The 22,922-nt window shown below is 39.7% G+C and overlaps 1 protein-coding gene across 3 annotated transcripts in view; it reads left to right on the plus strand.

The window, feature by feature from the left end:
* The first annotated feature begins 141 nt into the window (after positions 1-141).
* Positions 142-22,922, plus strand: part of SMARCAD1 (SWI/SNF-related, matrix-associated actin-dependent regulator of chromatin, subfamily a, containing DEAD/H box 1) — a 41,650-nt gene continuing 18,869 nt past the window's right edge. For 2 of the 3 annotated variants that reach the window (XM_008641320.2, XM_017744131.1), the window contains exons 1-8: positions 142-377; positions 7,360-7,531; positions 10,700-10,877; positions 13,566-13,629; positions 17,318-17,406; positions 19,354-19,443; positions 20,073-20,157; positions 21,614-22,005. In XM_008641320.2, coding sequence (XP_008639542.1) covers positions 179-377; positions 7,360-7,531; positions 10,700-10,877; positions 13,566-13,629; positions 17,318-17,406; positions 19,354-19,443; positions 20,073-20,157; positions 21,614-22,005 — 1,269 coding nt within the window. In that variant the 5' untranslated portion in view covers positions 142-178. Of the gene's footprint in view, positions 378-7,359; positions 7,532-10,699; positions 10,878-13,565; positions 13,630-17,317; positions 17,407-19,353; positions 19,444-20,072; positions 20,158-21,613; positions 22,006-22,263; positions 22,653-22,922 lie in introns of those variants that run through there. The other variant, XM_017744132.1, reaches the window with a different exon arrangement.

The raw sequence follows: 22,922 nt of genomic DNA on the forward strand, positions 1-22,922 counted from the left end.
GGTGGATGGACGGATGGATGGGCAGGTAGGAGCCTTCCAGCTGCCTGACAGCGTCGCTGGCCTCGCGTTTCTGTGGGAGCGCCGGCCGGTCTCTTCGCCAGCATTTTCCTGATCCGTATTAGACGGGCCCTACCGGCTGTGTCCTCTTTCTGGCTTTTCCCACAGAAAGGTTAAGAATATGAGCCTCTACAATTTGGACCGGTTCCGCTTCGAGAGGAAGGAGAAGGGAGCGGAGCAGGAGTCGCCGTCCCCGCCGGCGGCCCGGGCGGAGGCACCTGGCGCTGCTGCCGCGGTTGGTGCCGCTGGAGGGGATGAGGATGAAGGTACGGATGACAGCAGGCCAGACACTCCGGCTTCGGACGTGACGGAGAGAGCTGGTGAGTCAGGTGTTTTGCGTGCAGCATGAGGGCAGTGTAACTACTTAATTTCTAGAAATAAAGTAAATGTCTTTTGTTTTGGTGTTCCTTTGTTTGGTTTTTTTTTTTTTACCCCCTCTGCGTGTTCTACAAATGTGTTTTTTCTGTGCACACGTTTCACAACAATTTCCACAAAAGTATCGTCATTTGTAGTAGTGTATGGCCTGATTGAACCTGTGTATTTACGGGCAAATCAGTAACCTGAAATAACTTTTTTTTTTAAACTGAGTGAAGATGCTTCAGATTAAATATTGAAAGTATGTTATGTTTTACTATTTATAAAATTTATTTACTGATACTTATTTTACGCTGACACCTCAGGGTTTTCAAGGAAGAAATGGCTTTTATTTGTCTGATGGTGCAACACTAGACTCTAGCTTTTTGCGTAGAGTCCTTGGCTAATGCATTGTGGAGCATCACAGGTGAAATTCAAAAGAAAGAGAACGGTTTCTTTTCACTCGGGCCTGCTTTTGTAAAGAGCTGAGAGACCTGCTACTGATTCTCAGAAGCTGACTGTGTTAATGGTTTTGTAGTAGTGTTCGTACTCTTTATGGGCAAAAGCTTGGAGTTTTCATGGGAATGTCAAAAACTTGCTTGTGTAGTAGTGTATTGGTTTCCTTTGGCTGCTCCTGTTTGGATTTGTTGGTTAATACTAATGACTGAAATCGCTGTCAGCTGTGTAATCACATTCACCAGGAGGTCTTTCCTGCTACTGAGGGAGTAAGATTTGAAGAACAGACAGCATCTCCTGCTGATTATTTGGTACTTCTCAGACATTCCATATAACTTCTGCTATAGTTGTCAAGTTAAGAGTGTTATTGGAGAGATCAGACAGACTTTGACTATGCATTTATTCAGAAATGGAACAACAATATATGTTGATGTTGTTCAACTACGTTTTTTTGCACATGACTTTCTCTTGGTGCAAGGCAGTTTTTCACAATACCTTATCTATGTAATAGTAGAGAAACTTTCATGCACGAGAAGGAGTTCCTCTTTTAAAGCTGAGCCAAGTCAGAATTACAGGAGATGGATATTTACTCTTCCCTGAATTTTGGTTTAGTGCAGGTTGACTGTTTTCAGTTGATTGGAGTGCTCTTCTATTGGCATTAGTAAATAGTAAGCAGTGTTCTGTGTTAAAAATAAAATATATACAGCATGTAAGTTGCCAGTCTGGAATTGGGTAACCTGTCCACTCGCAAAGAATGTTTTGGGGACAGGGAGAACTTAAGAGAAGAAGCAAGCAACTGTTAGTTCTGGCTTCTGCACATGTGTCTTTATAATGCTCGTATGGAAAAGTGGGCACTCTGAGGAAGTGCACTTTGGAACAGGTGTTCTCTTCCTGTTTGTGGTAAATCATTGGCTTGTGCTGTGGAGGAGTTACTGAGTGCAGGGGCCCTTTTGGAACTGCAAATGTAGTTGTGAAGTAATGGAGGAGGCTGGTTATTTGTCTTTGTGATTTACTTTATTTTAATATTTCTTCCTTTAATCTGCCTGTGGACTTTGTCAGTGTAAGCATGTAGCTAGACGATAATTGCCAACAAATTTTAGAGCTTGTTTTTTAAAATGCTGGTCTCCCTTGGCTTAGATTCTGCAGAGGTAGGATTGTGGAGGAGAAGGGATGTAATACCCAATTTAGATGGGTAGATGCAAAGTAATAAAAAGATGAAGGGCAGCCTAAAAGAACTGTAGTGCAAGGCTAAGTAGTTGAGAGGAAAACTAGTTGGAGGTGGTGGTGGCTAACAGTGAAACAGGGTAGAGTGCAAGAGCAGGCAAAATTACAGCAAGTGTCCAACTGAAATAAGCATCCATGGATGCAGATGCTGGTGGAAAACTGAGGTACTAATTAACATTTAAAATTGAGATGTAATAGTAGTGCTCTGCATATATATGATGCTTCATCTTTCACCGATACTCAATGTTTAAAGAAGATCAAGTGGTTTAATGACTTCTTCTCCCACTGATTTGCACAGCAGTGTTATGTAACCTATTTAAAGAATTAATAACCTTTTAAGAAATTAAATCATATTTTCTACATCTACAGAAGTTAACCAAAAATAGAACACTCAGATTTTGTCTGAATTATATGAGGCACTTAAATGTAATAGAGAAGACTAAATTTGATTAGCACTTTTTTGATTGTCTTCCTTGTTACCTAATTACTGTCAGGAAGACAGAATTTTTTCTTGCTTCGGGTCAAATAAAATAGTCAGCTTTTTTGTTGTTATTGTTGAATGGTCATGGAGAAGGCCCAAAGATGAGTTTATGGCACTGTGTGCTCTCTACTGCTAACTGCACCAGCAAGTCAGGCTATGGAGTTGTTCTGTACAAGAAACAGTTTACACCAAGTTCACCAAAAATAACTTGCCCTAGTGCTCAATGAATCATGTGAGGACAACAATTACTCAGATTTCTTCTGAAGACAGAGTCATTAACAAAATACTGGTACAAGAAACTGGGGAAACAAGAGGAGAGTGATCTTTATTTCACTTATACAAACAAAAATGCTATAAATAGCTGATAACTCAGGGGTTTTCTTCTATTTCCTTTGGTATCGTGCAACCACAGTTTGTGTGTAAAAAGCATTTAGAAATCTGACTTTTTCCTTCAGGAGCACAAACAGTTTGGTGTAATTTCTGAGAGATTTCTTCTGAATTGTGTTTTATCAAGTGCCCTGAAATATGCATCTAACAAAGTGATATGATTGTATGTATGTCATCCATCTTCAAAAAATATAGTCAGATGATGTCTGTTGTGTCATGAACCACCATTATCTTTTTAGCTATTTTTTTTTGGTTTTGTTTTCCTGGAACAAACTAATATTAGTAGATTGTTCTGTACCCCAGTTATGTCTGTAGGTCGTGGTTCTTGTTGCTTTGTGTTGAACATGTGTCCCTTATGCTTTAATAAGCAGTTTGTGGTGTGATGGCCACAAGAATTGGTCATTGTTGTACACTTGTCTGTATTCAAATTACACAGGCCTGCGGTGACTTTGCAGCCAGGTTGTAGGGAATAATTCTGAACAGCATTTAACTGAGGGATGGAAACCAACTCTGGGGACAGTTACCAAATTATATCTGAAAATATCTCTAAAAGTTGGAAAAATACACTGGAGTGGCTTACTACAATTTTCCATACAAATTAATATTATTTACTGAATAGTTTCTCTTAGTCTGTTAAGGAAACAGTGAAACATCTGCTTAATTTTCATTTAGATGTTTTTAATTATGTAAATAGCTGGGTGTGCTAAAATAATGAGATTATTCTACACAGTTGTAGAAATGGAGCAGAACTGTACCAGAACTGCACAAATTGGAATAATTGCCAACATACAAAGTGAGATTTGTATTCAAATCTCAAAAAGCATGCTTACAAAGCTTCAACAGTGGATTGAAATGAATGTTGTAAATGAAATCCAACTACAATATATAACCCTGCTGTTGATGGTTGATTTTGTTGTTATCCTCTCTGTACGGTTTGAATATGTATCCCAAATGACTGCACGTTGAGATTATAATGCTGAGAGTTCACTTGCGCTGGGACTGCTCTTTTTTTTCTGTCTGTTGTCGTTTTCTCTAGGATCTGAGGAAGTCCTGTGTTTTGCTTATGTCTCAGTTCATAGAGTGTAATTCTGCTTAGAGAATTTCTGGAAAAAAGTGTTGACTGTAGTACCTAATGCAGTTTTCTAAGGGTTCATGGGAAGATATGTTGAAGTAATCATCATTTTAAAAGGGCCTCTTTAAGAAGTACCTTAGAGTAATACTGACATTTAGGATTATTTTAGCCAATGGAAAAGACTTCCCTTTGAAAATGGAATACTTACTAGCTTGTAGATTTCAGTAGCATGTGCTTGATACTGCTTTCCAAAACTAGGTGGAAATTACTTCTGTTTGACAATGCTTGTTGGACAATGTTAGTAAATGTGGTAAGCCTCTAAGTATTGCCTCAGTTTTTGCTTTGGTTTTATCTTTGTTTTCACTTGGGAGAGAAGAAGCTGGCTTTCTCAGAGTGTGATGTATGATTTGTGTAGGCGGTTATGTTTAGAATTAAAGGGCTGTGTATTCTCTTTTTACAATAGCAAAAATTGGTTGTTGAGTTTTGCTTTTGATGCTAATGTGTGCATATAGGGATACTTATGAGTGTTCCTATTTTTGGCCTTAGAGTCAAATACTGGTCTTATGATTGCAGATATTCCGTAATAGCTCTTTTTAATTGCCTGTACTCAGAAAATTCTGCCTCCAACAGTTATATGTTGTGGCAATAACTTTAATCTGTTACTACTTTACAAGGTTACAGTTTGCTCTAACTATGAAGACTCTTTATTGCATGTGTGGCTTCTGCTTCCCCCACTTAGTAAGGGACTCTGTTCCGTGAAGTAGGTGGAGGAAGAGGAGAAGACTGGGCTTTTTTTTTGAGAGGGAGAATGCTTTTTTTTTTTCCAGGTAACTCGACATTTTACAGGTATGGGAGTTAGGAGCTGTCATGAAGACTGGACAATAATTGCTAAATAAAGTAAAACTAAAATGAGAAATCACTAAGTGAAACAGTAAATACTCTTTTTATTTAAATGTAAACCTTAGACAAGGTTTATACTGTAAAGAGTAAAATTACTTAGAAGACCATCCTATTTTTGTAAAATTGCCTTGTGTTTTGTTTTAAAATTCAGTAAGGATGTCTCTTAGCAAAGTTGTTATGAATATTTGTCATTTCTGTCTCATGCTGCTTTAGAATTTAGTCTAACCTACAAGGTAAGGATCCATGAAAACTGCCTTGATCGGTTCTGTTAATTCAGAATAAAAGTGGAATTCTCATGTTTCTTAGAGACCTGTTTTGATATTCAGTCACATTTTTTTAATGCATTTCATGTTTCTATCCTTTTGTGATAGCACTTGCCCTGATAACCCAACATCATCATGTTCCCAAAGGTCACTTTTGCTCCTTTCCTGTATTCATCTAAAAACTTACTTGGTTTTCAGATGAAGCAACTGCATCAAGGACAACACATCTCCTTCCTAAAATAGGTAGAAGAGGGTACTGCTGAGGAAGCTTCCAATGCTAATGTGTTGGTCTTGGATGCAGGGAGGTCTGTCTTGCAACGGTGTACTACAGCTTCAGAACTAATAATTTTTAGGCTTTCCTAGATTTACATGTGAATGGGCTTTTCAAAATAACAAGATTAATATGCAAAGTGAGACTTTTGCCTCTTCTAAAAATCATTGCCATAATCCTCTATTGTGATTTAAAAGTGATAGAAAAGGTTTAGATTTTTATGATAACTAAAATTAGGTCTTTTATCACAGATGAAAGAATCAAACACTATATAGCTCCTTCCTGCATTTGACTATCAGATGAATTTATTCTAGCTTCATCTGTGTCTAGTGTCTGCTGGCAAATCAGCTTTGAAAGCTGATGTCACACTCTGTAGTAATTTGACTCAGCAAGTTTCTGCATTAGTGAATGGAGGCAGAAGAAGCTATCTTTACTCCCAGCCAAAATTGTGGTCCCAGAGTTAGGAGCACCACTGGTGTTTGGTTTACAGGCACCTGAGAAAGGATGGATGTGTTAGAAGAGGATGCCTCTGATGCTTTCTTTGCCTTATGAGGATTTAAGATCTTTTTATATGAAGACTTACACTGACAGTAGTATCACTAAAACACAACTTTCCGAGAAGTTTGTAGCTGACTTTCCTGCCCCTTATCCTCGATTTTTCCTGTGTGTGGCTAAGGTCACCTTGTTGAGGAATCCGTTCAGTGCAAGTAGCTCAGTGTGTAGCTGCAGTGTGGGTGGGGAGAGCCCCCAGCCCCAAGAGCCAGGAACTGCTGACCCATTGCACAACCAAGAGCCTGGGTACCTGTGGCCCAGCCAGGGGTCCGGACGCTCAGGAGCTGATGACTCCAGACTTGCCTGCACTTAAACTGTGAGGGTGTAAAAGCCCAGGATTTTTTGTTTGGGGTCGCTCCTCAGAGGCACCAGCTCAAGCTGTGATTCTGTTACTGCACCATGATTAAAGGATATTGGGGATCTGGACATCGGAGACTGCTCTGGGAAACCTGGTGTGACTCTGTGAGTGGGGAATGTGTAGCTCCAAAGGGGTCTTGGTGCCAGCTCAGGTGCTGCCAGAGTGGCTCCTGGATGGTTGGACAGGGAAGCTTCTTTAGCAACCTGAAGTTTCATGTCTTCAGTGATTGCTTTTGTGAACTGTCATTGAACCCTTATTAATGTTTCCTCATAGACACGGAGTTACATTCACCTTCATCCCTTTAATCACTTTTAAGCTCCCTTTTAAAGTCGTTGTCTTCTTTTTCTGTAGCGTTCTCTGTAACATCTGGTACTATATTTTTTTAGTTTATTGGGTGCCTTTTCCTTTCAAAGCCTGCACAGTTTCCTTTGTCAGCAAATTGCTTGTATTTCTAGGATTTATCTTTTTTTTCCATTCATTCAGTGGTGCCAGAGTGAGTTACTTTAAATTTATTTTCCACGAGATTTCTTTCATACTGAAAATGCTCTCTGCAGCTGTCGTGTTCTCTGCTCTGTGCATCAATCTTTCTCTCTTCAGTCATATGCCAATGTTTCTATCCGTGTTCTGATCAGCCTGGAAGTAGTTCAGAGGAATTTGCTCATTATTAGTTTATATTAAAAAAAAAGTTTATTTATGTATTTATTTATAAGTAGCCATTAACTTAAAATATGTGTTCTCTTAAACTTTGTAGTAAAAAATTGTTTGTTTGATGTAAGAGGGCTGAAGATCCTTTGCCAGGTAAGTACCCACTTTAAGGAATGCAGCTTACAGGAATTTTCCATGCATAAGAATATGAGTTCTCTTTAAGTGGCTATTGTGTCTCTGAAAGAAATCACAGCTACTTGATGCTCTAAGTACAAATAAATATTTGAAGTCATAAGTCATTGTCTCCTCTTTTTTCTCCTATTGAAATGGCTTGCACAGAGTATTCCACTGTCCCAGAAACTCCTGAAGCTCAGAGGACAATGAAGGAGTCCTATTTCAAGCGCCAGCGAGGGGTGCAGTTCCACGACGTCTCTGACAGTGAGGATGAAGAGCCAAGAAACGTCACTGCTGATGAAGAAACCCGGGCTCCGAGGGCAGAGGCGGCCGTAATGTATGCTTTGAGCCAGCTTTCTGTAGTGTCTCTGCACCCCCATGGGGTGTTCTAAGTTGAAATACTGAATTGAAAATCAGAGCCTAGGTTGGATTCTGGTTTACTTCTTTGGGATTCAGCTGCCCCTAACTAAACTTTACCGGATTTTCAGGGAAGACGTATCCAGCTAAATCATTTTTTCAGAGGGAGGAGTTCTGTCATGTTGAAACGTGTGATGTTTTTGTTCATTTATACATTTGTGCCTTTCTCCTTTGAAATCCTTTTAGTGCAACTTGAAAACTTTACCATAAAACACTTGCTTTACTAATTTTAAACTGTTGGAGTTGGGTTTTTTTGTATATGAAACTATATTTGACAGGGAAGCAAGTAGAGCTTCAGTGTGTAGTTTGAGTTCCTGAGGTAAACTTAAGTATGAGTTGCATGGTGTGTTTCCTATGCATGAGGAAAACTATTTCTTTCCTAAGTGACTTGGAAATTTATATTTTTGAATGCCCTGGGAGGGAAGAGTTACTGTGCAGGAGTCACTTGGGTGTGTGCTAAAAAAGCAGTGTTGAGAGAGCTGGTGAGACAAGATGTAGATAGACGTCTGCAGCCATTTGAAATGGTTTAAAGGAACCCCTGCTAGTTACATGTCTGTGTGGTAATTGTGCCCTCTAGATGTTCTTGTGCTAAGCAAAACAAGATGGCTTAACCTGTTTCTTTGATAGTCTGGTTGAATTAATCTGCAGAAAACTTTTGTGGGAATTGCAGCCTTAACAGGTGTAGTCTCTTGTCAGGTTTTTAGTCCTACACAGAGCATGGAGTTACTGGGAGTTTACAGCAGAAGTGAAATAATGCATTTTTCTGCTGCTATTACCTGAAATTCTGATGTGGTGTCTTTTTTTTTCAGTACTTCTCCGTCAAAGTTTCAACTTAAGGTAGCTACTTGAAAAGGAGAAAAAAAATTAGCAGTTACGAGTGAGCTCCTGTTTCTGCCTGTGATTTAAGTTGTAGATTGTGTAAGGAGACAGAGATGGCCAGCTGGTTGCATGTATCAAATTGGCTTGTGTGCAGTGCTGTGTAAATGTAGTTACTCTGCTTCTGGGCTGAATCCCACCTGGAAGAAGTTCAAGTGGTTTTGTACCATGCAGAGCTGATGCTGATAAGCCACACAGGATGCAACTTGCAGAGCCAGTGCTTGCTATTCCTATACTGAGTTGCGATTACTGGGAGTGAGGCATGGACAGCAGGGTGACTCCCAGTGGGATTGATGAACATGAGGCTACATCCTCTTGTACTCTTCAGTATTCCCGTGGAGCCACCAGGCGCCTCAGTGCCCGACACTTTGGCCCAGTGTGCTGGCTCAGGTGCTGGTTGATGTGTGCAGAACCCACTGAGCTGTCTCACAAGTGGCTGTTCTGGTTGAGCTAACAAACAAATTGAGACTGTGGCAGGAGTTATCTGGGTTCTGTCTGGGCTTAGGAGCTCTGGTTTGTGCTGAATTCTGGCTTTGCATAGAATCAGTCAATTCAGTGTCTGCATGGTGCATTTTAGTGCATGTGTTACCTAGTTTGGGGGTTTTGTGGGTTTTTTTTTTTTGGTTTTTATTTCCCTTTTGCAGAGTGTCCCAGCTTCCTTCATTCTGAACAAGGTACCGAACAGAAAGCAGAAAGTTTAGGGTAGAAAACACATCTTTCCTAAAAGAAAGTGTGCCACAAATTTTGCTACCAGAGAGTCACTGTCTGCAGTCTATCAGAGAAAAAGCAGAATCTAACACAAGGTTTTGTGGGTCAGAGTTGCTTAGCAGTTAAATGAGTGTTTCTTTATGCTTGATAAGAATGTGATTATACACAGAGGACAAGATTTATGATGTATGCAACTCTGGCTTTGTTGACAAGTGTCTAGATGTTATTCCCTGATAGGAAAGGATAGGATAATTGCAGTGTTACCACTTTCATTTGGATTGGTTTTCTTTTTCATATGCATGTTGTAAAAGAAACCTTCTTCCTTATCAAGGCAAAAAGATCAGATATATGCCAATAGAATTTTAATATGACGTTTCATTAAGACTTTTTTAAAAGTGGAAATAGGATTCATGTTTTGAGGCTTACAACTCAGTGCCTTGGTGGACTGAAGAAGAATTTGGGTTATCTCTTGTTATTTCCCTACTCTTAAGAGGAACAACCAGGGAGTCCATGTTGCTGTGTGTGCCTTTTGAAAAGGGAGAAAAGGATTCTATGATAAGCAGTCATCTGTATCTTTTATGTAAGTGGCGTGTAACTATTTTTTTCCAGAATTCTTTTGCAGTCTGCCTGTTGCAGCTGCTAAAGAAAGATATAGTGAGGAAAACCAGGTTTACTTTTAGTCTTTGACATACATGTATGTAGAAAGACCTGCAGGCAAGCCTTTCTGATGGTGAAATCCCTATAAAAGGACAAACTCCTTACAGTTCAATTAATTTTCATTCAGAAAATGAGATTTTTACACATCTATGGAAGGAAGGAGAATGGGAGACCTGTGCTTTGGTTCAGTCCCATCTGTGCAACTCAGTATCCTGAAAGATACGTAGGGGTTGCTTTTCCTGCAGATTAGCTCTAATAATCAATCTTTCAGTAAATTCAGAGCATTCTCTTTTTTTAGAAAGGCTCTTCCCATATTTATACATTTAAGATGCTGCCCAAGGAACTTTGAATTTTCTTTCTCAGTGAGCTGAGAACTAGAGCAGAGAGTCAATACTGTACCTGGAGAGTGTTTACAAAGAACCTAATCCACATCTGTGTATCTGTTGGGCAAATAAACACTAGCGAAGTGGTTTGAGATAAACTTGGGGTAGTCTGATGTAATTTAGGTAGCTGAAATGATGAAGTGTATTAAGGTGGTTGTTGCTAAATTATCAAGTAATCTTTTATAGAACAATATGAGGGTAAGTTGTGGTATTTCCCTGGTCCGTTCTTCCTTTTTTCTTCCCTTTGCCAAGTGGAAATTGTTTAGTGCAAAGAGGAGACTGTACTTAATACATGCCTGACTTTGTCCTGAATAGAAGTATCCCTTGGATACAAGTTGATTCAGTGTTACTGAATGCATCTAAAGGCATTTTATGCAATCCTGTTGGGTTTAGTTTACAACAATGTTCTGGTAGAGTAAAACAAATAAATTTTAATTCTTTTTTTCTTCCCCCGTACATTGTAGCTCTGAACAGTCTGATGATGATGACCAGCCTGAAGAGGAACTGCCCCAGCTGGCACTTGTAAATGGTGGGGATCAGCAGCCAGCTGTGAAGGAGGATGTAGAGGAAGATACCAGAGACTCAAAGCTGCAAACAATGAAGGAGCTTTTTCCCCAAAGAAGTGACCAAGAATTATTAAAAGTAATAATGCTCAGTTCTTTGATTTATTTTGATGATTAATTTTTAGGATTTTGTAGGCAGTGTTTCTAAGCCTCTGGCTTCTTTACAGGGTACAGTCTTGTGGTGGGTTAATACTGTCTGGATGCTAGGTGCCCACTAAAGCTGCTCTGTCACTCTGCTTCTCAGCTGGACAGGGAAGAGAATAGAATGAAAGACTCATGGGTCGTGATAAAGACAGGGAGAGATTGCTCACCAGTTACTATCATGGGCAACACAGACTCAGCTTGTGGAAAAAATGTCATTTATTACAAATTAGATCAGAGTAGGGTAACGAGAAATAAACCCAAATCTTAAAACACCTTCCCCCCACCCCTCCCTTATTTTGGGGCTTAACTATATTTGTGATTTTCTCTACCTCCTTTCCCCCACAACAGCGGTGGAGGGGAATGGGATATGGGAACTTCAGTCAGTTCATCAGCCCTCCTCAGCGGGAGGACTCCTCACACCCTTCCCTTTCTCCAGAGTAAGATGCCTTTCCATGGTGTGCCGTCCCTCAGGAACAAGCTGCTCCATTGTGGGTCCCTTCCACAGGGTCACAAGCAAACCTGCCCCAATGTCAGCCCTTCTCTCTATGGGTGCTACCAGGAGCCTGCTTTCATTGGGGGCTTCCCATGTGGTGACAGCCTCCTTTGGACATGCACCTACTCTGCTGTGCTGTCTTCTGTGGGCTGCAGGTGCATCTCTGCTCCACCTTGGACCTCTATGGGCTGCAGGGGTACAGCTGCCTCACCATGGGCTTCACCACGGGCTGCAGGGGAATCTGGTGCCTGGAGCACCTCCTCCCCCTCCTTCACTGACCTTGGTGTCTGCAGGGCTGTTTTGCTCTCATGGATTCTCCCTCTCTCCTGCTGCAGGTGTGTTGTTCCTCCCCATTTCCCTACCCCCCAGCCTTCTTAACTGTTACCTACTGGTGCTACCACCGTCACTGATGCACTTAGCCTTGGCCAGCAGCAAGACTGTTTTGGAGTTGACTGGCTCTCTTGGATGTGAGGGAAGCTTCTGGTGGCTTCTCACAGGAGCCACCTGTGTGGCCCCTGCCACTATCAAACCTGGCCATGCAAATACAGTGCAGCTCTTAATTGTTATTTTGTTAATAGCAAAAGGGTAACAGTAACATTTTAGGTGAAGTACAGTTGTGTAACATTTCCACATACATGGGAACTTGGGTATGTATAAAAATGAATATACAGACACACACTTTAAATAAACACCTTTGGGTACGTTCAACAACAGTGAGCTCCAGTGTATAGAAAATATTTCAAGTATTTCTTTGTTGTGACATTTAAGCTTAATTATGGCTGTCTCAGTTGATAACTGTTGGTAACGGCTGTTGTTGGAATGAGCTAACTGATTAAATGCAGAATGAGTGAAGTCATTGCCATCTTCTCCAGTAGATGAAACTCTGCGTCCTTGCGTTTATGACATTTGACACACAAATGCTTTAGACCTTCCAGCGAGGCAAAGAGTAGGTTTGAACTTACTGTGATGTACTCTTATTATGCTGACATGTCAGTGTGAAATAACTCTTGGCCGTTGTCCAGTGTACAGTGAGATATGGTAGCTTATTACAGTAAAATACCTTTAGTACAGTGCAAGGTATTTTTAACAAGGTTACTTTTCAATGTTAGTACGTAATTAGGTTTTCACTAGCTTTAATTTATAAAGCTAAATGTGTTTAAACTCACCTGTAAAGTTTCCTGGTTGTTGAAGTGGCATTGAAGAAATACAGACGTTTTACTGGTGTTCTTGCTGGGTGTTTTGTTTCCCAGTGGATCAAGCTTTATGCTTAGGCTCCATTTATTTTGGGAAGAACAAAAGAGTTGCAAATAGCAATTTTTGAATTTTTCTTCTGAACATTGTAATTAACACATATATATCCAGAATGTATTTTTTTTTTTCAGTTTTTGGCTGCCTAGAATTTATTTGATTCAAAGCTGATAAAAGTTCATTGGAGCTTAGTAACTTGCTAGAACAAGTGTGTCTGACTGCTGTTTTGTGACTTATCCCCTGAGCAGCATGTGGGGCTGATGGTGTTTGTTTTCAGCAGAATGCAAGATAGCTCCTGTATCAGCAGAACTTTGTAGGAAATGGAGGCTGTGTAGATTTTTTTTCTGCAGTTACATAGCTGCGATATTTTTGAAGGAGGACCAAGGAATATCGCAAATCTATTGTTCCTTCATGAAGGATCTGGAACAGGCTATCCAGTCAAACCTGACACAACTGATGAAGGCTGTTAAGGAAAAATCATGAGCCTTTTGAAAAGGAAATTGTGCCATTAGAGCAAAATTTTAAAATGTTTTTTCCAAATGTGGGCTGATACTTGGGAATCAGGATTCCTCATAACTTCATTTTTTTGTGGGCTTTTTTTAAGTAAATCTGGCGGTTATGTTTGTGAAGTAGGGAAGAAAGCGATGATAAATGGCATTGTATTAAAAATGTTTCCAGCATGTGTTTTAAAGTGTTTCCAAATACAGCTTGTGTGATCAGTCCTGCTAATTTGGTACCTCTTGATTTTGCTCTTGGATTTTATAATACATATATATTTGGGGTTTTTTTTTAAATGTTTTTCAGTCACCACTGATCCAGCATGTCTTCTGTTCAGCTGGATTACATTTCTCCACTTAGCAGTTGCCTTTTTTTGTTTTGCAGCTGATAGAATCGGCGTGCACAATGGATGAAGCAGTAGCTGCTGGTTTGAAGCTCAATGACAAAGGTATGTTTAACAAAAAACCCCCACCAAACAAAAGCAAAATCCAAACTTTAGATGCTGTAGCTAACTCAGTGAAATTGGTTGGGAGGTATTTAAAAAGTGGTAAAGCTTGTGCTCAACGTTACAGTATTGTTTGTTTGTTGTAGTAACACAAAACTGAATTTACTGGCTTTGCAGGGAGAAAGACGAAAAGAGGATGTGGAGCAAAATCCATAAATCAAACAAAAAAGGGAAATTTGTTCTGTGAAGCTCAGGATTGCTTTGCATGTGGGTTCTTAAGTGATTCCTGTTCTTGCTGGTTGCTTCTTTGCCCAGAACTTGAAGCAGATAGTAATGGGTTAGCAGTAGTAATAATAAGTGTTCTAGGTGAGCAGTCTGGTAGTATGGAAAAAATATACTGGAGTATGTAGCCCTTACTAAGTAGCTATTGTTTGTATCAAGGCCTGTCACAGTTTTTTGTTCAGGTTGTTTTCAAGACTTGCTTGTAATTCTGAACAAGAACTGTTAGTCTTAAACATTAGACAGATCCCCCTGGTTCTCTAGCAAAGCATCACCCAAACCATGCTTTTGAACCCTCAGGGCCTATTTAGGGGTGTCTGTTCTGTACCTCAATTTATGCCGTCTCGTACTGTTACCAGAACAAAGCAAAACAAAAAACCCAGCACATTTTATGGGAGTGTGTTGTAAGCGTTAGACATGTAAAAGGGTCATAATTCTTGGGCTTTGGGTTTGTTTCTTGACATCACTCAAGTCTGGGGTTAAGTCTTGTCTAGTATTAATATATTTTTGATTTGTTGGAGTTGGACAGGAAAGAGTAGAATGTTGGTATTATAGAAAGCAGATCAACCATCTGTTTATAGTTCAGTTGTTTTTATTGTTCAGTCATGGTTTTCTTGAGAGATCTTAATGGAAATTATGGAAAAAGCTATTTATGATCACTCTTGATTATTTAGTTGTTCTGAGTGCTTCATGCATCTTTTCATGCAGTATCCTATGGATTTGGAAGCAGTATGTCTAGGAGGAAGCGTATGTTCCAATGTGTCGTGGAAGCATATGCTGAGGGAGAACTGTTTTACTCCTATGTTTAAAGTACAAAATTTTTTGCTTATTTAATTCCCCCTGTTGTACTTGCCATATTTTAATTTTCTTATTTTTTATAAAAAGTGCAAAGATTTTTAACAATTTCTAAGAAGCTTTAAGAACATTCAGGCTAATTTGAATGAAGGGATGCTATTGTGTTTTGTGTTGTTTGATGGGGTTTTTTTAACCAACCAAACTATTTTTGAGTTTATCACTCTGCATGGTCAGATTCTATAGGTGGAAATTCCTGTATGCTGGCAATAGGAAACAAGGCTGGCATGTTTTGAGAAATACACTGCGTGCTGCTGTTCCTGGAAGACTGATTCTTTTTCAAGTGTTTCGATTAATATTAAACCAAATTAAGTTGCTATATATCCTTAAACTTTGTTGCCGTTCACAGTGTTTGAACTAAATCACTTTGATTTCTGGTATGTGGGTCCTGCCTTTTGGCCATTTTTGTGTTGATCTAAGAATGTTGTTACACATCCTTTCAATATGAGCCCACAGAAGAATCTTGGCAGCAAAATTCTCACTAATCACAGCTGTTGTATAAAATATTTAGTTAGGAGTAAGCGTGCCTGGCAGTGATGGTATAAATCACCTCATTTTGGACACATTTTTTAAAAATGGAGACACTACTGAACATCTGCTTTATGTGTGTCAATTTGAGATATGCTTTACATGTTGTGAAATGTTGACAGTGAGAGGTCAAGGCAAGATACGGCTTTGTGGAAAAAGTGTGACCATGATATCCTTGAATTTTTCTGTCCTTTCAAAATGACAAAAAACTTGTATTTATAGCTTGAATTCAACAGTTGTATAGCGCTAAAACAAGAAACAGTGCCAGTTTTTTAAAGGTATGAAGATTAGGTGTGACACATTGAAAATACGTGTCTGAGTGAAAGATGAGAAGCTGCAGTAATACCTGTTGCTTGTGATTTGTTTCTGGGGTTGTTTGCTGTCCATCTTGAAAAACCATGAAGGCAGTGGAGGTGCTTCTGAGCTGAAGCCTCATGTAAATCTGTCTGATATTCACTGCTTTTTGAGCAAGAAAGATGGACAGGGACTATTTACAAGAGCATGTAGTGACAGAAAAAGGGGGAATGGCTTCAAATTGAGAGGGTAGATTTAGATTAGAGATCAGGAAGAAATTCTTTACTGTGAGGGTGGTGAGGCACTCAGCAGGTTGCCCAGAGAAGTTGTGGATGCCCCATTCCTGGAGGGGTTCAAGGCCAGGTTGGATGCGGCTCTGAGCAACCTGATCTAATGGAAGGTGTCCCTGATTACAGCAGGGCTTTGGAACTAGGTGATCTTTAATGTCCCTTCCAACCCAAACCATTCTAGGATTCTATGATATTTTTACCTATATATATGTCTTTATCAATAGATAGACTTTGGAAAAATCTTGACAATGTTTTCTAGTATCTCTTACTAGATCCTTAATTTGAGGATGAGTTGCTAGTACTTTAATTTTCTTTGGGATGTTTTAATAATTTTTTTTCAATATTTATATGTCACTTCTCTGATGTCAGAGTGAATGACTAGAGTAGAAAATTTATTTGGAAGTATTTCCACACAAAATATCTCTTTGTGCAAAAATACAGCTATTTAATGTTCCAGAGCTAAAACTATTTTGATCATCCAGACAGTCTTCTGGACTGGAAAGCAGGTGTGCTTTGTGTGTGTGTGTGTGTGTGTGTCTGAGTGTGCTTATTCACTGGTCTCCCAGGGCAGGCTGGGAGGGGAGGTTGGCTAGAGATACTGGTATCAGACCCCAAAGCTCTGCAGACACTTACTGTTCCAGAAAAGCTTTAACTTCCAGTACTATTTCAGATCATGGACTAGGAATTGTCACAATAATTTGTTCTGATAATGCTGCTTCAAGCCAAGCTGGTGTGCAGAAATACTGGTAACATGTTCTTGCCTTCATGAGCTGTGCACAGCAGCAGTCTGAAAGTGCACCTGGCTGGGCAGGCCTTAATGCTGAGATGATAATCTCCTGACAATCACCAGGGCTCAAGATAGTCAGAAAGTTACGGCTCATGTGGACTATTTGTAAGTGATAAGGTTATCACAGACTTAATATGCATAGTTTTCTTTCAGACGTCTGGATTTAATGTTGAAAAGCATTTGGTAACTGCTCCAGTGTCCATCTGAGCCAGAAATCAGTCATCAGCCTTTCCAGATCGGCAGTGATGTACATATTCCAGCACACAGATGGGGTTCAGCCTGGGAGAAATACCAGCTTGAATAAAAACAGAGACAGATACACCTTTATGCAACTTGTGTGTAAAAGCATGTTGCAGTTAGTTATGAAAAAAGAATAATAAAATGCTATTTCCATTGTTATATGTGAGGTAATTACTTGCTTAATTGCCAGACTGCTAAAGAAAACTTAGAGATAAATAAACCTGTACATTCAAGCAGCTGCTTTGTTTCAAGTTTCAGTGTATCTGTGGTCTGTGGTAGGAAACTGTTATGGAGACTGGTAAACACTGTGCAGGTAACGAGTAGCTACTAGATTGTTGTGGTAATTGAAATATCCTGCTGTTATGGGGTGAACTTAACAAAAGGAGCTAAATCTTCTCTTCCATCTCACTTCTTTTTGAAGCTGCCTCTGCTAAAAGGAAACTAAGGGATTCTCCCACAAATTGCAAAACCAAAAATCAGCAAGTTGCAAAAAAGTCAAAAGCTAGTTATGTAAGTACTGTGTTTTTCTCTTTATGCATTGTAAAATAAACTGAATTACCTGACTTGGTCAGTGACAGTGGTGTGTTTTATCAGAAAATCCAGTTAAATCAGACCTTGCCATCTGAATGAGATTTTTGTACTTTTTTTGTTGTCGGTATTTTGATTGGAATTACCTGCTTTGTTCTTTAGTGCTTGTGGATTTGTATCACACCAGCCAGTTCAGTGCTTTGGGGAAGTGGTTGAAGGCAGGCAGCAGTATGTGAGGCTCTGAGTACCATTCAGTTTTTGTGAACATCAGTGGGAATTACAGGCTTTGGATCACTTTGCCTCCTCAGGTCATTCCTTGTATTTCCTCAAGCACATGAAGTTAATATCTTTTGCTACTGCTATTCTTTGTTATAGAAGTAATGTTGCTTATATATTTGAAACTATGACTTAAAAAAATCTTTAAAAATAATGAATTGGTTACATTTAAAGGACTGACTACTTTGACCTCTGCTAATAAATGGGAACTGTGTCATGATCCTGGGCTATTCAGGATGGTATTTGGCAGATTTGCACAGTCCTACAGTGCTGTCATGAGGCCATCTCCCAGGCATCCCAGCAGGCATCCTTGATAGCCACTTATGCAGAATTTCCTTTCTCTACATAAGTGCTGGAGGCTGCATGAAGGAGGGTGACTGGGTTGAAATTTGGGCTAATGTTGTCCTCAGACAGAACCAAAGAAAGAAAACACGGTTTTCCATTAAAGCAAAAAGACTACTACTCTTTTAGTTTAGTCCCCTTCTTCCTGAAAGAGAGATTTGAGTTGGGCTTGTGTTTCTCCTCACCAAAACCCTGGGTTTGGTTATGAAAGGAGACTTTAGTGAATTTTTAACCAGCCAGCCTAGCAAACAATGCTTCACTGGACCTGGTTTCATGTATCAACCTGTTTTCTGTTCTTGAGAGTTTCATTACAATTAAGAGGGGAAGAATTGGAAAAAACAAATGTGGAACATGGGTTTTTAGAACTCATTATAGAGAACTATAGTGAGAACTTGCAGGGTTTTTTTTTTAGTCTTGCTTTTCCCTCTGGTTCTCAAGACCAGAGCATACTTGGGCAGCTATTCTATGGACTGTAGCTGCTGTCTTAGTGACACTGTAGGCTCACTGAGGAAAGGAATGATGTCCTCTGTTACTCAGAGTGCCTCTGGGTGATCTGGTTTGTGCTCCTTCCGCAAAGTAAACATTGATCCAGCCTGTTGGTATCTTTGCTGTAGACAAGTAGCTCTGTAACCACTTTGCATTCAAAGCTCTAGGAAGAAACTGGATTTTCTGATAAAACACACCACACTGTCACTGGTGTGGTGAGTACAAAGCAGAGCAGCTTGTGGCCTGTGGAAGTTTTGGCACTTGTTAACTTCCATTTTGCAGGCTGATAGTAGCTGTTAGTGAAGCTATTGTTGATGAAAAGTTTTACCAGTCTTTGATGTGACTCCATGATGCTGTGACATAATATTTGGGGATTTTTTAACCCATCAATCTTAATATAAGCACACCATTTGACATGTTCATAGGCTTTGGTGGGTTAAACAGTGCGTGCTTAGTAATCTAATCTGATTGCTAACCTTGACTTCTTCTGCCTTAAAATCATCTAGAATTACTAACAATTTTTGATTTTAAAGCAATATAAACTAGATCGTTCTAAATTAACTGTCTTTTGGTATAGAACTTGGCACTGTGTATGCTTATCAAGCAAAGAGTTCCAGTTTTTGTGATGGAAGGCATTTTCTATGTTTATGACAGTTTTGGTCTTTCTTTGATCATTGACTATGTATGAGGAATCACTTCAACTTGAATTTGTCTTATGTGCTTTTGTCATTTAGAGTAGCTCTTTAAAGGATAAGCAATATTGATGAGGTTTTCTTCTGTTTCTGTAGTTGTATTTTATATTAAACCTACCTTTCTTTAACATAGCTGGATGACTCAGAACCCAGAAGACAATGGGAGAGGCAAGAGATGCTTGTGAAGAAGTTGCAAGGTACATTCCCTGGATTGGATAAGGAGGTGAGCTGATGTATCCCTATGGCACATCAGGTTTTGACTTCTTAAGAAAACTGCAGCTGTTGATAGTCCATATGAAACACTTCTTTTACCAGCAGCAATTTTGGAAAGAGCCCAGGGTAGGAAGGTTTTTGCTGTTCCTCCTTTTAGAATGTAGCTTGTCCTGAACTGAGAGCAGTGGGATGTGGTTAGGACTATACAGAACTTCTCTTCCTACATTTCTGGCCCTATGACAGGCCTAGCATAGTCAAATTTGATGACTTTTTATAATAATGCAAGGGGAAGTGATCCCTCCCTCTCTCACTCTTCTCCCCCAGACTGCTAAATGTATCATTCACTTTGTTTTAGTTTAGTATCTGATGATTCTCAGCGACTGCTCATCAAGTACTGAGCTTTAAACTGTTGGAAGCAAAGCCTGTTCACGTGTGTTCTTACACTTCTCAAAAGTGGAGCGCAGCTCTGCCTAAACTGAGTGTGTAAAGATTAACTGAAGGGTTTTCTCCTTTTGATTTCCTTTATTTTGAATCGCCTGATTTTGAAATTCAGGGGTTTTCTTTGCCTGGTGTTATTAGGCACAGTAATTTAGCTTGTGCTTATCTCACCACAATGCCAAATGTCTTATTTTTCACTAGGAGCTGAGAGAGGTACTTCAGGAACATAACTGGGTGTTTCATGATGCACTGGAAGCCCTGAAAATATTTGCAGACGATGAGGAGGGTAAAGACAGATTTATAATTCATTTTATCCTGAGACAAAACAGACTTGTGATACAAATACTTTTGAATGTCCAGCAATGACAGTCCTGACAGCAACATGCCTAGAAACTTGCACTTGTACTTGAAATTAGTATTACAGGGAGGATAAAAGAAGGAAAATAAATTTGTCTGTATTTTTATCTTTTGCTCTGTAAGTAGGGATAAATCTCTTTGTCCTGCTAATACAGGTAGGCATAAAAAGTTTTAATTACCTATGGGTATATCTTAAAATATATTTTGATAAATGTCAAAGCTGATACCTGCTCCCTTCCTGCTTGTTTAAAAATAAGCTTGTTTTTTAACTGGACTAATTTGTAATTAGTTTCTAAACCAGTAATTGCAGATAACTGCATAGGTAACAAGTGATATATGCTATTTTGTCCTTGTAAAATGTATTCTAGGAGAGAAACATACTAGAAATAGGCCTTGAATTATGCAACCCATCCGTAAATACCAGTACTTCAAATGTGGCAGGGAGCAAACCCAGTGATTCCAAGTAAATCTGCGAGTTATAACTACTATTTAATGAATTGATTACTTTTCAGTGTGTTACACAGCTGTCAGATATGTGCATGCTTTTCTGTATCAGCTATTTAAGTGTTCTTGGGATAGGGCAGAGTTCTTAACTGAGTTATTTACAAGTGGAGAGAGCTATCAGTACTCAGGAAGTTGAGTCCTTACTGCTGCTTCTGAGAAGGCAGATGTCAGGGTTGGATTCAGTCAGTAGCAAGCTGGGACTGGGCAGAAGAGAAACTTCTACACTGCAAGTGCTGTCTTCCAGTGAGGGAATCAAAACCCATGCAAGGCACTTCTGAAAACGACTTGCTTGTGCTTTGTTAAATAACTTTTGTTTCAGCTGTTCTGACAGCTGAGTTATTTTGGTTGGAGATGCCTCATTCTTTGAGTTTTTTTAACAAGTGCATGTTTTCGTTGTCCCATCTCTAATACTGTACTATAATGCATTAAAAAGGAAAAAATAGATCATTTTCTTGGTGAAAAAAAGGATTGTTTTCTCAAATCAGCAGAATTAACGTCTCTGCAGTCAAATGCAGTGGGACCAGTATCTCATCTTAAGGATACATCAGAGTTCTTAACAGTTTGCTCTTACCTCAGAGCTTCTGTAGCTCACAAATATTACATTATGTTCATCATCTCTGTTTTAAGATACTTAAAACCTTCTCCTATTTGAGCATTTTACAAATTAGCTTTTCTTATCCTACACTCACAGTTGGAGCTATTTACATGTTTTATACAGATTTGCTTTTCTTTTCATAACACCTGCTGTTGAGTTTTTGTGTATTAAATACTAGAACTGTGTTTTACAGATCTCTAGGTTTTATTTTGGAAGAACAACTTGTGTTTGCACCAGCCCTTAACCAATACGCATTGACTTGTTGCCTTCTGTGTTGCGTGCATAGGCATAGAATTTCCTCCCAAAAGGAAAGTTGTTGACTGGAGTGAAGCCTCCACCGAGAGCCAAAGTGATGAGAGTAAAGAGAAGACAAAGCAGAAATTTTCTGAGAAAGAGCAGAACGGCTTTCAGAAAAAGGACAAAGGCAAAAGGAGCATTTGGAGCGCTAAAAGAGAAACAGAACACATGGAGGACGAGTCCGCTTCCGAAGATGGCGGCAGCTCCCTGGATGAGGACTACAGCAGCGGCGATGAAGTGATGGAGGATGGCTACAAAGCGAAAATCCTCAGCTTCCTGCAGGATGCTTCCCTGAGCGAACTGACTCTGATTCCCCAGTGTTCTCAGAAAAAGGCTCAGAAGATAATAGCACTCCGGCCCTTTAACAGCTGGGAGGCTCTGGTAGGTCTGCATTCTTCCTTTCCTATCCCCAGCCTGCCTAGAGTCAAGGTGGCTTCAGCCTAGAGAGGCTTAGATGGGTGGCCTTAGCCTCATTAGGCTAAAATGCTATGTTCCTCCTAAGCCAATAGCGTTTCAAATAGTGTCATATGACCTGATTTTGAATGAATTAAGGGGTGATTTTTCTGGAAAACTCAAGCTGATTGGCTGACATTACTGTCACTCACTCTGTAAGCATAGAAAGTTGGTTGATTTCACAGCAGAAGGAGAAATTGGAGCTTTCACTTAAGAAGGAGGTGTTTGCTAGCCTGTTCTGAGCTCTTGTAGCTGAAAACACATGCAGGAGGGCAGAACGTGGCAGGACCTTTACTGCAGACGCTTGTGTAGAAGCAGCAGCTTGCAGGATAGCTCCATGATTGAAGAAGCCAGCATGGATATTTTCAGTTTCAGGCAAGAAATGGTTGTTCTCTTTTTTTTTTCTTCTTCTTTTGTGCCTTTATTCTACTGCAGCTTAGTGTCTAGCATGGTTTTGCTAGCTAAGCAATGCAGCCATTTTTAGTGGAGTGAGCTGCTGTGTTTTTGTTAATGAAAGGTAAAGCAGCAGAAGGCTAAGCCACAATCCACCACAGAAGGGACAAGGATATCTGTGGGTAAGTACATTATCTACTGTCGCTGCGTTGTTACTTTCAGATGTTTACCACGGCTTTTTTGTAGACTTCACATTCATACAGTTTCAGTTAACTGCAAGACATCAAACCTGCTAAGAGCAATGTGCTGGTAAGAAATTTGAAGTGCATTACAGCAGATTGTCTTGATTTAATTTATTAGTGCTTTGGATTTTAGAGCAGTAACTGTGCATAGGCCTTTTTACAAAGTAATTGGTGTTTTTTTCATCAGTGTGCATTCTGAAACACCCCCCC

The sequence above is a fragment of the Corvus brachyrhynchos genome, unplaced genomic scaffold, assembly GCF_000691975.1.
Source record: "Corvus brachyrhynchos isolate BGI_N302 unplaced genomic scaffold, ASM69197v1 scaffold229, whole genome shotgun sequence".
NCBI classification, from domain to species: Eukaryota; Metazoa; Chordata; class Aves; order Passeriformes; family Corvidae; genus Corvus; species Corvus brachyrhynchos.